The 13,210-nt window shown below is 36.5% G+C and overlaps 1 protein-coding gene across 1 annotated transcript; it reads left to right on the forward strand.

Moving 5' to 3' along the window:
- The first annotated feature begins 11,186 nt into the window (after positions 1 to 11,186).
- LOC104602328 (trihelix transcription factor ASIL2-like) lies at positions 11,187 to 12,661 on the forward strand. Its single transcript, XM_010265960.3, has one exon. The coding sequence runs from the start codon at positions 11,343 to 11,345 to the stop codon at positions 12,303 to 12,305; it is 963 nt and encodes a 320-aa protein (XP_010264262.1). The 5' UTR covers positions 11,187 to 11,342; the 3' UTR covers positions 12,306 to 12,661.
- Positions 12,662 to 13,210: the final 549 nt, after the last annotated feature.

The following is a 13,210-nucleotide window of genomic DNA, read 5'->3' on the forward strand; positions in this document are numbered from 1 at the left end:
GAAAGCTTAAGCTATTAGGTGATCAAATCCCTTAAATAAATTTGTATTCTTTAAGATGCCCCCTCATATCAAAGCATGTTGGCTTGCTGATGAAATTTAATTAATTATAATGAACTGGGCAATAAACCACTTGATCAAATATATAGGCTCTTATACCGTCTCAACGAAGTATGCAACCTAAAAGTTTAAAGGGTTAATTATTTATATATACTTTGTACATTTCATAAACTAAATTATATATGCCTTCTTGACCGGCCCCACATAACATAAACAGGACTTCTATCATTGCACCATTTATAACCATTAACAGTTTGCTCCAAAAAACTTTATAATAATAAAGTTGCCCCTAAATGGTCAAAATGTTAGGCAAATCATTTTCTCTCTTCAACATCCCCAAACGAATCACAAGGACAACCGCCCTCTCTCTCTCTTAAGCCTATTGAAACAATCTTTGACCCATAAGAGACACATTTGATTTTGAAAATTAAAATGAAACATAGCTAATCCGTCATCAGGTAAGGTAAAGAAACTTTTCTGCACTACCATTGTAAAGCCTATTGGAACCTCTGTTGCAAATGACTTGAATGGTAATGGGGCGGGTTTGGTGCAGGGATGATATTCCTCATCTCCAACCTTGACCTCTATTGGGATTAAAAGTTGTCTTCCATCTCCGATCCCCAACAGAGTCGAATTTCCCACGACCACGATGACTTAAAACCCCAAAATTTTTTACTTAACATTATTTTTTGATAAGTAAAGCTATTTAAAATAAAAGAAAATTTTAAAATATAAATAATATCATATGGGGTCGGGGCAGGACGGGGATTTCTTTCTCCATCCCCGACCCCAACCCCGATCAAGGATCCCTTTAAATCCTCATCACCGCCCTATCAAAAATATCTCCATCCCCGACCCTATTGAGTTAGAAAAATTAGATACTCGATGAAAATGGAAAAAATTGTCATCCCTACAAATGACTACTTCACAAAGGAGAAAAGAAACATTGATTGCCAAAGAATCTCACACACCTATATCTCTCCTATTTTCAACTTAATGTAGCCAATGGCACCGTAAGCAACAATACCCAATACCCAATTTTTCTATTTATGATGATTACTTATCAATAGATATAACCAATGAATATAAGCTTCCCAGTGATTTTCCGTATGGACATTACTCTGAGTTTTAGTGCCGGTGCCACTAAAACTGAACTTGACTGTGATGTCAATACGAAACGTCTTTGACCGTATGACACTCATTAAAATGCTTAAAATCTCTCTACATCTATCCTAGGTACACCCCATCGGTAGTACTGTATCTCTTGCATAATTTCAATTTTGTTTCTTAGTGGGATTAGTTACAGATGGACAGGTTGGACAGACCAATATGTCTCAAATTGCAATACATAAATTTCTCCCAAGGATAAGAGGAGGAGGAGGAAGAGGAAGAGGAGAGAGAGAAGAGAAGGAAAAAAAGAAAGAAATTTACATATTTTGAAAATTTAATAAATAATTAAGGTCATTTTTTATCTTTTACATTTTATTTATTAGATTTAACTTTTGAAAAATCAATAAGAGTGGTCTCTCAAATATACATGATATATATAAATAATTAACTCAAGCTTAAACTAACAGCTTTAAAATAAATGGAAGTAGCCACGTGGCTATTGTTCAGTATATGCATACAAAGTGTGAAATAACTTAAAATAACCGTCTTAGTTTAATGCTTGTTTTCCTATTTAATTTTTTAAACAGATTAAATTGTTTTTATATATGTATCGATTAATAACATTTTCAGACATATTTATCCACCGGTGCTGATGCATGGATGCTTCCTCCGTTAGAGAATCTATTGTAGCATGGTAATAAGTATGCTAGTTGTGGTGCATAAATGGATCATTAACAAACACCTGCTTTTACATTATTCATTTTGTAAGAACGCTGCCCAATCTCCTTATTTTCTTTTTTCTTTTTTCCTTTTGTACCGTTGTGGGGTAATTAAGATGCCAATTCCAATCTCTTTAAATATACTAGTGGAGGGGCCTGCTTCACAGGGGCTGGAATGAAATTGTAATATTGTTATTTACTATATTAAAAAAGACAATGGTTTCTTAATAAGAAACTTGCAATTATAAGTACTAACTCTTGAAACTCATATAAAAAACTTAAAAGATATCATTATGTACTTGTTCTTTTAAATATTGTTTCAACAAATCATCACATATAAAAGAATACGATTATACAGTGATAGTTCTGAGTTTTACTTCATATATGTCCTTTGTTTCACATCGAAAACTCCCAGTTGATCCGAACAGTAGGACTGTTCAGCCCGGGAACCGTCCAGGCAACCGGTTCTGTTTTACCCCAAACCCGGTCCTTGGCCAAAAATCGTTGAATCAGTCAATGACCCATCGACTCGTTCAACAGTTTTGGGCCATTTTATATTTTTAATTATTTTTATTTTTTGTTGTCAAAACGAGCCATCCATTCGAACCAGACAATTAAACCGTCGACCTAGAAACTGATGGCCAAAACAGTTCTGTTTTCGGGATATTATGTCAATAATTAGACGAAATAACTTTTTAGTCATAGTCATGGGAAGGGTGGACATTGTAAGGGATTTCAAAACCTTGAAAGATAAATCCAAAGTGACCTTAAACATATAAAAAAAATAGTGGTAAATCCACCAAACTGGAAAAACTAAGGAAAAAAATCAGAAAATCGAGTCCAAAGTTTCACTTTGAGGCAGAGCTAAACATACATGCAATCAAAGAAAGAGATAAAACAGATCATCTTATAAGAAAAAAGAAAAAGAAAAAAAAAACTACACAAGGAAACCCAAAGAAAAAACAAAAGGGAAGAAATAAAATGGTGGTAAACCCCCATTTTGGAAGATCTTGAAGAAGAAGAAGACCAAATACAAAAAAAAAAAAAAAAACAGAAAATGAAAAAAAAAAGGAACATACTGCACACGCTCGAATAGAGTCAACAGTAGAATAAACCTTTGAATAGTGAAAATCCAAAAGCATAAAAAACCATTGTTTTCAAACCGTCATTAACCCGGATGGAAGGACATTTTGGCCTGGGAACCATCCAAGCAATCGGTTCCGTTTTACCCCAATCCCATTTCCTAGACTAAAAACGTTGAATCAATTAACGACCCATTGACCTGGGCGATCGAACTGTCAACCTGTTAACCCGTTCAATGGTTTTTGACCATTTTTTTATTTTTTTTAATTGTGAACAATTCAGGCAACCGGTTCCGTTTTATCCCAATCTTGGTCCCTGGCCAAAAACCATTGAATTGGTCAATAACCCATTGACTCGAGCAGTCGAACTGTCGACCTGTTGACTCGTTCAATGGCAAAAACCGCCGGCCAAAACCGGCGACCAATTCAATGGTTTTTTACCATTTTTTTATTTTTTTAATTGTGAACAATCCAGGCAACTGGTTCCGTTTTATCCCAATCTTGGTCCCTGGCCAAAAACCATTGAATTGGTCAATAACCCATTGACTCGAGCAGTCGAACCGTCGACCTGTTGACTCGTTCAATGGTTTTTGGCTTTTTTTTTAATTTTTGTTGTTAGAATAGGCCGTCCGTTTGAACCAGACGGTCGAATCGTCGACCCAAAAACCGGCGGCCAAAACGGTTCCATTTTCGGGTTGTATGAGTCACACGCTCAAATGACATAACACGTATGGTACTGCTTAATGGACCTCACACACTTAATTTTTTGCCTATAATTTTTGTTGTTGGAACGGGTCGTCTGTTCAAACTAGACGGTTGACCTGCCATTTTTTTATTTTGTTTAATTAGGAACAATCCAGGCAACCGGTTCCATTTTATCCCAATCATGGTCCCTGGCCAAAAACTGTTGAATCGGCCAATGACCCATTGACCCAAGCGGTCAAACTGTCGACCCGATTGAACTAGACGGTCGAACCGTCGACCCAAAAACTGGTGGCCAGAATGGTTCTGTTTTTGGGTCGTATGAGTCACACACTCAAATGACATAACATGTATGATACTACTTAATTGACCTCACACACTCAATTTTTTCTTGTAATCTTTATTGTCAGAACGGGTCATCCATTTGAACTAGATGGTCAAATCGTCGACCCAAAAACCGGTGGCCATAACGGTTCCATAATTTTTTGCTTGTAATTTTTGTTGTTAGAATGGGCCATTCATTCAAACCGGACGGTCAAACCGTCAATCCAAAACCAGTGGCATATATATATATATATATATATATATATATATATGTTAAAGGGTTGCCATTTGGCGAATGGGGAGACCACCCCTATCCCTTTAATAAATATACTAGTGGAGGGGCCCTGCATTGCAGGGGCTTGGAGAAATTAAATTATTGTATAGAAAAAAAGAAGTTGAGAAGGTATTTTTTAGTGAAAGTATCTTAGAAAAAATTACTTGAAATAAAGTAAAATTTATATCTAATAATAGTGGTTGCAGGAACAGGTTTTTAAATATTTTTTGGGTAAATTATTTCTGAAATTAAGGTAGAGAAAGAGAGAGAGAGAGAGTAGGTTATAAAAAAATAAGTCTGTATTTCTAGAAATTAAGGTAAGTTATTTTTTCTGAAAATTAAGGTAGAGAGAGTATGTTATAAAAGGGATAAGTAGGTTGTACTGCCCCTCAGAAATCTGAATTTATAACCCCCTCCTAGTCTACTAGTAGCCCCCCTATAAACCGCATCCTACCTATAGATTTGGCATCGATCCATGGTCAGGATTCATTCCACCTATACGGTAGGAATCTGATTACCGATTTCCTATAAACTTTCCAGCCTAGATGGGGATTAAGAACAAAACATACCCATGTGACAATAGTGGCATTGAGCTGGTGCCATCTTTTCCACAGCCTTTCTTCCTTTTAGGAGTTCCATAAGTACAACTCCAAAAACATAGACATCTCTTCACACTAATTACTAGTTAATGACCACATTGTAGTATAGAGTAACTATACCTATGAATTTTGTTGGGACCCACCATTTGAAAGCTATTAACTTAACAATTAACCATTAACTGTCAAAGTGCTATGAGTTAGGCAACACTTTGAGCACAACATAGAAATAAAATTACTGCCTACAATAGCACAGAAGAACAATCTTAAAAAAAAATTATATGATCTTAACATTCAATGCTAACAGAATACAAGTTACTTCAATGCTAACAGAATACAAGTTACTGACGAATACAATAAAAGAGCCATCATAATTAGATTAAAGACAGGAAGCTTTATGAAAAAAAATGATTAGATCTACCGGTGCATTTGAAAGGGAACAAAAAAAAAATATAATAGAAAACATAACAAAGAAAGAAAACAATAAAACAAAATGACAAATAATTGACCTTCGAAGTACATGTAGGCACCGTCCTTTCAACACCATGGCTTCTATTGTCGAACAATGACAACAGGCATGACCTTTTTCTTGAGATCAGGCTTTCCCTTCTTCACGGTGGCCATCACCATGTCACCAACACAGGCCGACGGCAATCTATTGAGACAACCCTTGATCCCTTTCACAGTGTAACTAATTGATCTATGGCATTGATCATTAACAAATTCTTCGCAATGGTGCAAAGTAAGACCCGAAAAACAAATCATGTTGTCTCAGTACATGATTCATTAGAAAAAAGTGTGACACAAGAAAAAATAAATAAATGAGGTGAAGGAGAATTCAACAAGGAACACTTGCCATTAACAGTAGATTCAACCTCCGAAATACAAGTAGCTTGGCAAGACGGAAACTGCATGTAAGAATAAGGGTTTCAAAGGGTCTAAAAATAAGCGCATGCATACATCAATCACTATAGCTACTAAATCAGAAGGAAACCCAAAATTAGTATCGTAACTCATAAGAGAACAGCAAATCGATTCAGAAACAAATTAAACTAAGTTAAACTTACAGCAGTTTCGACCAAATTACCCTAACGAACAAATGAAGCAGACACCTCTATTTCATATATGGGAGCATCATCGGTCCTATTAAAGGAAAAGTAGAAATATAATACAGATATACAAAGAATGTACAATTACACTTTATTTAGTTCTTGCTAGTTTTCAGCAGCAGGCCGTTATCAATGACTATTGTGTTGTTTGACAAGTTTTTATAGGGTGGAAATTTTTGAAGGATAAGCAATACCTTTGGGTAAAAATTGTGACCCACAAATACCTGAGAAAGGAACATTTTTGCATGCTAACCCAAAAACTGGAATATCTTAGGCTTGGAAAAGCATTCTTAATTCTAGACCCTTCATCAAGAGATCGAGGGGTTGTTTGAAGAATTGGAAATGGTAGAAAGGTCAGCTTCTAGAAAGATAATTGGATTGATTAGGAGCCAATAATGGATTTCATGAGTAGAGATCTCACCATAGATGAAAATGGCCTTCTTGTTTCGGATGTAATTGATCATGATAGAAAAATTTGGAAAGAAGACTTGGTTAGAAACCTTGTGCTGAACCATGTTTGCAACAATATTAAGTCCATCTTTCTTCCTTCTAGTTCCTGTGAGGATAATATTGTTTGGAGGTTTGATCCTAAAGGAAATTTCACTATCAAGTCTGCCAACAAAGAAGATAGTGTTATGCATAGAGAGATGGGGGGAACAAATATGGTGTTAAGCAGAATTGGGGGTCTCAAGATCCCCCCAAAGATCAAAACTTTTCTTTTTCTCCTTCTCAATGCTCGACTTCCATCTAAAGCTTTTCTCACTTCTAGAGGTTTCAACATAAATGGGACATGCAGATTTTGTGGTGAACTTGAGGATATTGACCACATCTTTATAAAATGCTCCATAGCAAACCATGTATGGAGCATTATTGATCTGAATTATAGTGTTGTTTCTTTTTTGGAAAGGTGGAAAAATCTATAGAGAGGAACGGCTACGGAGGAATATTTTTCTTATGAGAAATAATGCCTCATTCTTTGGTTCCTTTTGCAAAATAGAAATGATAAAACATTCAATGATAAATGCTTACCCCCTCTTAGGATCATTGAAAGAGCTCTAAGTCCTATATAAGGATTCTGTCACGTGACTTAGGAGAACTCACCCCTAAAAGCTAGTTGTTAGAGGGAGGGAACCCAAGCACATATATACCCCACAACATCATCCCATTCTACTGATGTGGGATACCTCACATTAGCATCCCATACTATCAATATGGGACAAATGGATCGTAACATCCCACCATACTTCCATAGTCCCAACGCCCACGCAAGCTGGCTTTGCACTAGTCCACCTAATCCCAGCCGAACACTGCAATACCGATGTCACCACCTGCGCCGCATGATTGCAACTGCGAGGCATAGTGTAAGCTCTGATACCATTTGTTACATGGCTTAGGAGAACTCACCCCTAAAAGCTAGTTGTTAGAGGGAGGGAGCCCAAGCACATATATACCCCACAACAGCATCCCATTCTACTGATGTGGGATACCTCAAATTAGCATCCCATACTACCAATATGGGACAAATGGATCGTAACAGATTCCTCCCAAATTATGGCAAGTTAGTAGTGCAATTCCTGTAAAATCGTGGAAGTTTCCTAATGTTGACTCTATCAAAGTTAATTGTGATGCTTCCAAAATGGATGATGGGTTTTGTGCTATTGCCTCTGTTACCAAGGACCATTATGACAATGTTCTTTATGCTAAAGTCTTTTCTATTGGTAAGGCCTCTATTAATGTCATTGAAGTTTGGGCAGCTTGGGAAGTCCACAATTTTTCTCTTAATTTCAGGACTAATCCCATATGTATCGAAGGTGATTCTCTCCTTGTTATCCGCCCCAACCCCAATTAATATATATATATATAATATTTACATTATAATATTATTATATTATATATTATTCATTTATTTGATTAACAAATAACATTATAACAATTAACAAATTCAACTAATAATTAATTAAAAGACAAAAACTAAAAAACTCTTGAGAGTCGAGAGTCTCTTGACTCTCTTCTCTTCTAGACTACCACTCGAGTGACTCGATAGAGGACAGAGAAAGACTCAAAGAGAAAGAATAGACTATAGAGGTAAACCCCAGTTCTTCCTTCGTCTATCATCACCAAACGCCATCACTATCACCGTCGCCCGTTGGACGTTGGTACTCAAAACCCTAGTTCTTCGGCTTCCTTCTCCGTCTATCAACGCTACAGGCCCGCAACTCACAATGGTCCTGTCTCTCTCTCTCTCTCTCTCCCCCCCCCCCCCCCCCCTCTCTCTCTCAGTCTCTCTACTTTTCGATTTCTGGTTTTTTGTGTTGTGCTTTTGATTTCTTATTTTTGAAATCTCAAACAGATTACAAATACACATCCAAATTTTCTTAACATCTTTTGTCTTTTATTATTCAATTCTATTTTTGATGCCTAGGATAGTTGGTTGTGTATTATGGGGTTCTGCAAACAACCATTTCAGGTTCAGTCGGTGGCTATTGGCTTTCGTGTAGTTGGGGATTCGGGTCTCCAATGGAGAATTCATCCCCGTCAGGGTCGGGGATTGAGGAGAATTCCTTTCCCCGACAGGGACCAGGGATGGGGTGGGGGATGATTTAGGAGTCGGGGTCAGGGATGGGGAATGTAATCCCCGCCTCAAACCTGCCCCATTGCCATTCCTACAAGCCTACCTGCTTGGTAGGGATGCAAACTGATTGGTTCAAACTTGAATTAGGGTATATCCAAATCTGATCCAATATTATTAACAAACGATCGCATCTCATAAACATGGATTTGAATATGAATCCGATGAGGAAGTCAAATATTTGGATCTGATCCATTCTAATTTAATTTAAAAAATAAAATTAAAATATAACAATTTAAATAAAGAAAACAAAAAACACATGTATCTTTTCAACTATTTTCAACATATATATATATATATACATTTTTTATAAAAAATAAATAATATAACAAACTTACAAAAAATGCAATATAAATAATATATATATATATGGAGAGTGATCCAAATTCGACAAAAATGATCGAATCAGATCATGATCTGATTAATTTGCACCCCTACTATTTGGCTAGATTCTTCATTTTTGTAATGTTTTATTTTTTTGGTGTATCTTTTTTTTTTATTTTTCAAAAAAAATGTAAGATTTAAAATAGAGTGAATTGAATGTGGTGAAAAGTAGTAGTTCAATTTATAATTTAAACCTCACAATTAAATAGGGACTAAATTCAAAAATGAGTATTTTAGTCAAAAGAAGATTCCACAATCTTGTTCATATTTTTAGTAGTAGTGTAAATATAGAATTATAGATGTACTCAATTTTTACTATAGTTTTTTTTTTTTTTTACTTTTGTGTGTAAAACTAACTCTAATATTTTACACTTACTTTTTGTTTAATAAGATAAATATATGATATTTATACTTGTGTCTGAATGCTTTTTTCTTTTTTTGCACGATGTATGCATTTTTTTTATTTTGTATTTTTATATTTTATTAATTTTTATTATTTATTTATGACGTTAAAGTTTAATACATTTAACCCAAAAGTTGAACTATTTATTATTAATTTTTATATTTCATTTTTTGCTAGTTCTAAATTATGTATTTCATTTTTATTATCAATAAAAATAATTGTTATTTATTACACTTTTTTTTAATTTAATTACAAAAATGTGTCTACTTTTTCTATAATTTTTGTGACTTTCTATATTTATTTCTATTTTAAAATTTTTATTACCTAACTATGGCTTCGTAGATTGATCAATTTAATTCGGATGGTTGAATTCCTTAACCATCACTTGGATAAGGAATGGTTTTATTTTTGAGTCAATTTTAAAATATATGGATTTGTACTATCAAAAATATTGACATAGATATCTAATTAGTAGCATTTCTTAGTGAAAAATAACTTAAAAATATAGGATTTAATAAGAGAAAATGGGATTTAATACCTTAAATATAAGACTTAATTAGTGGAGATTAAATGAAGTGAAAAGTAATAATTGAAGTTACATTTTCAACCCTTACAATTAGAGATGGATTAAATACACAAATATGGGCATTTTAATAGCCATTAAAGCTAACATAAAAGGACTTTTATAAACTTTCTAAAGCAAAGAAATAGAGGGTAATTTTAATCCAAAAAAAAACTTTCACACTATATTCACACTTTTATATATAGTACAGATTTTGCCTGGCGTAATAAGGGCAATCTTAACATTTAAAAAATCAAGAGAAAATAATGCCATTAACATAAAGTGAATTCACAGCAGTGCCCCATAGGAAACATCTCTCATACTTGTCATTGGGAAGATGTTCCCAATACACGGTTGAAATGTGTAGCTGGGTGTGAGTGGGCATGTTGTGTGGGGCGTTGATGCAAACTCACAAAAAGTAGGGTACTGAACCACAACTTCATCTCTAAGAAATAGAGGTGTAAATGGTAACTGATTATCCGATTCCGAATTCGATATCTAATATAATTGAATCGAATTCGAATGGTTTGATAAATTTAACGGTCGAATTCGAATTTGTGTTGATCCGATTAAAATTTGATTATTATATAAATTTAATATATATTAAAGTGATGCGTCCATATTTTGAAGAACAACAAATGATCTATGTTAGCGCCTTTGTTCACTCTATTTTAGGTTTTTTCTAGTTTACTCTGTTTTCTTCTTTTTTGTTCAATGTCTTGTCATTGGCGTTTCTATTTTATTAGTTTTATTTTTAAAAGACATGCTCTTCCTCCTCTTTTCTTAATCTTAATGCATCTAGCTTTGTTAGGGTTTACAAGGAAAGTGAAAATGCATCTAGCTTTCTTAGGATTTACAAGGAAAGTGAAAAATAATTGATCGAATTCGAATCGAACTGAATATTTGATATTTTAATCAATTTCAAATTTAGTTATTGTTTTTATATATCCGAAGATATTTAATCAAATTCGAATTCCATACAGGCCTAGTAAGAAAGTACATTTGGTTTTATCAATATTTACCCTTTAATATTTCTCGAACCGAGTAGACAGGCGAGAAGCCGGTCCAACTCTGACGGACCAGAAAAAACCGCGTAAAAATCGGAAACACGCACATCACGCCGGCTACTGAGCCCCACAGGCCGTCAACACCCACATTACGCGCCGGTAGGCGGCCCCTTCCATCCCGGTAAGGGTTTATATAAAACCGATCAAAATCCAGTAACCCTCACAGTCTATCGCCCTACACGTGTCCTCCTCCTTTAAATCTCAACCGTTAGCGATCCCAAGTCCTCTCTTGTTCATCGAAAAGGAAATAGACATAAAACCCCTCACCGGTCGGCAAACTTCACCCTAATCTCTCTCTCTCTCTCGGTCTCGGAGCGTCCGTCAATGTCGATGGAAGACGAAGAAGAGATAGAATCCCATCCAACATCGCCAGCATCGTCAGACCACCAAACGGGACCGTCCCAACCAGTGACCGTAGCGGCGCCACCGCCACCGTCGCGTCAAAGTCTAACCCTAGCCCTGCCAATACAACAACCCCGAACGGCCAACACCACCACGGGAGGAGGCGCCAGTCACGGCCGCGAAGATTGTTGGAGTGAAGGGGCCACATCGACGCTAATCGATGCGTGGGGTGAACGATACATCGAGCTCAACCGGGGCAACCTGAAACAGAAACACTGGCAAGAGGTGGCCGACGTTGTGACCAGCCGCGAAGACTACACAAAGGTACCCAAAACCGATATCCAGTGCAAGAACCGAATCGATACATTAAAGAAGAAGTATAAGATCGAACTGGCCAAGATCGCATCTGGGATCTCCACCAAGTGGTCTTTCTTTGACCGCATTGATCAGCTCATCGGCCCCTCGTCGAGAAAGAACGAAGATCTAGACAACCATACCCCATCTGGACCCACCCCGAAGTCCTCCGCCGCCGCCGCCTTTAGGAACTTCAGGTCGTTGCGGCAGCCTCAGGTGAAGCAGCGCGAGTCGACCAACTCGGGTGATTCGACGGACGGTCTTCCCCCTGCGACGAATAACGTTAATGGGAAAAGATGGAGATTCAAGAAGGAACCAATTCGAAGTGGCTGGGGAGGCAAGTCCGAGTCTTCTTCGATGAAGGAGTTGAGTCGGGCGATTTTGAAGTTTGGGGAGGTGTATGAGAAAGTGGAAAAGTCGAAACTGGAGCAGGTGATGGAGATGGAGAAGCAGAGAATGGAGTTGACGAGGGAGTTGGAGTTGCAGAGGTTGCGGTTCTTCATGAAGACCCAGATCGAGCTCTCTCAGCTGAAGCACAGAAGAAGGGTCGTCGTCGGTAATGGTCGCCGTAACAGTAATAATAGTGGTTAGAACTCTCAAGTCTCAACGAATCCATAATTTCTCTGTTCACCCCTCAAAAAAAATGATGAAAATTCGTAGTGAAACGGGGTAAATTAATAAGGATCTCTTAGTCTTATCTCCTCTACTCGATGACTGTATGTTTAGTTTAATTTATTTCAGCCTCGGGGATTGAGAGAGCTGACTAATAGTCGTGCTTTGTTCTTGTGGAAGAAAGGGTTAGGGCCTTAGGGGAGTAGTGAATATAGCCACTATTCTGTTTCAGAGATGTGGATCAGGAAAAGGAGTTAGCAATGTAAATCAAAACGAAAAAGATTATCAGTAGACTGATCAAACACATTAGTCGAGTTCTGTTTTCCAAACAAAAAGGAATTCCAGGAATTCTAGTTGAGTTTTTGGCTGTCAACTTTAAAAAGATTGTAGGGAAAATTAGGCCTTAGGTGAGTTCTGCCTTTTGAGAAAGACAAGTTTGGAGAATTCGAGTCTGCTTATGTACAATCTTGACATGTGGAAGCTGAGATGGCATTCCATTCTTTTAATATCTTATGCTGTGGCAAACCCAATCAATCTTCAGCCAAATACCCCTCATTGTATGGGCAAGGGATCAGACACGATCTTCAGATAAAATTATCTAAAACCACCAGTTACAGCAGCCAAAAATGGGTAATCAACTAATCATGAATCAATGATGCTAGCATCACCATACTCTCTCCATGATCATCTGGCAGGTTCTGCCCAGATAGCTGTCACTTGATTTGACATAAAATAAGCATTTGAATCCCAACAAAATAAAAATAATTTAAGGAAAATTAGAGTAGCATTTACCACTTACCAGGTCTGAGGCAGTGAGATTTAAAAAATATATATATGTATATCCACATCATTTCTTGGAAGTTTCATGTTTTTTACTCTTTAGT

This window comes from Nelumbo nucifera, chromosome 1 (genome assembly GCF_055504915.1).
Source record: "Nelumbo nucifera cultivar China Antique chromosome 1, China Antique-T2T, whole genome shotgun sequence".
Lineage (NCBI taxonomy): Eukaryota > Viridiplantae > Streptophyta > Magnoliopsida > Proteales > Nelumbonaceae > Nelumbo > Nelumbo nucifera.

Coding starts and splice junctions, on each gene's coding strand:
- LOC104602328 (XM_010265960.3), top strand. CDS start 11,343: ATGTCGATGGAAGACGAAGAAGAGATAGAATCCCATCCAACATCGCCA.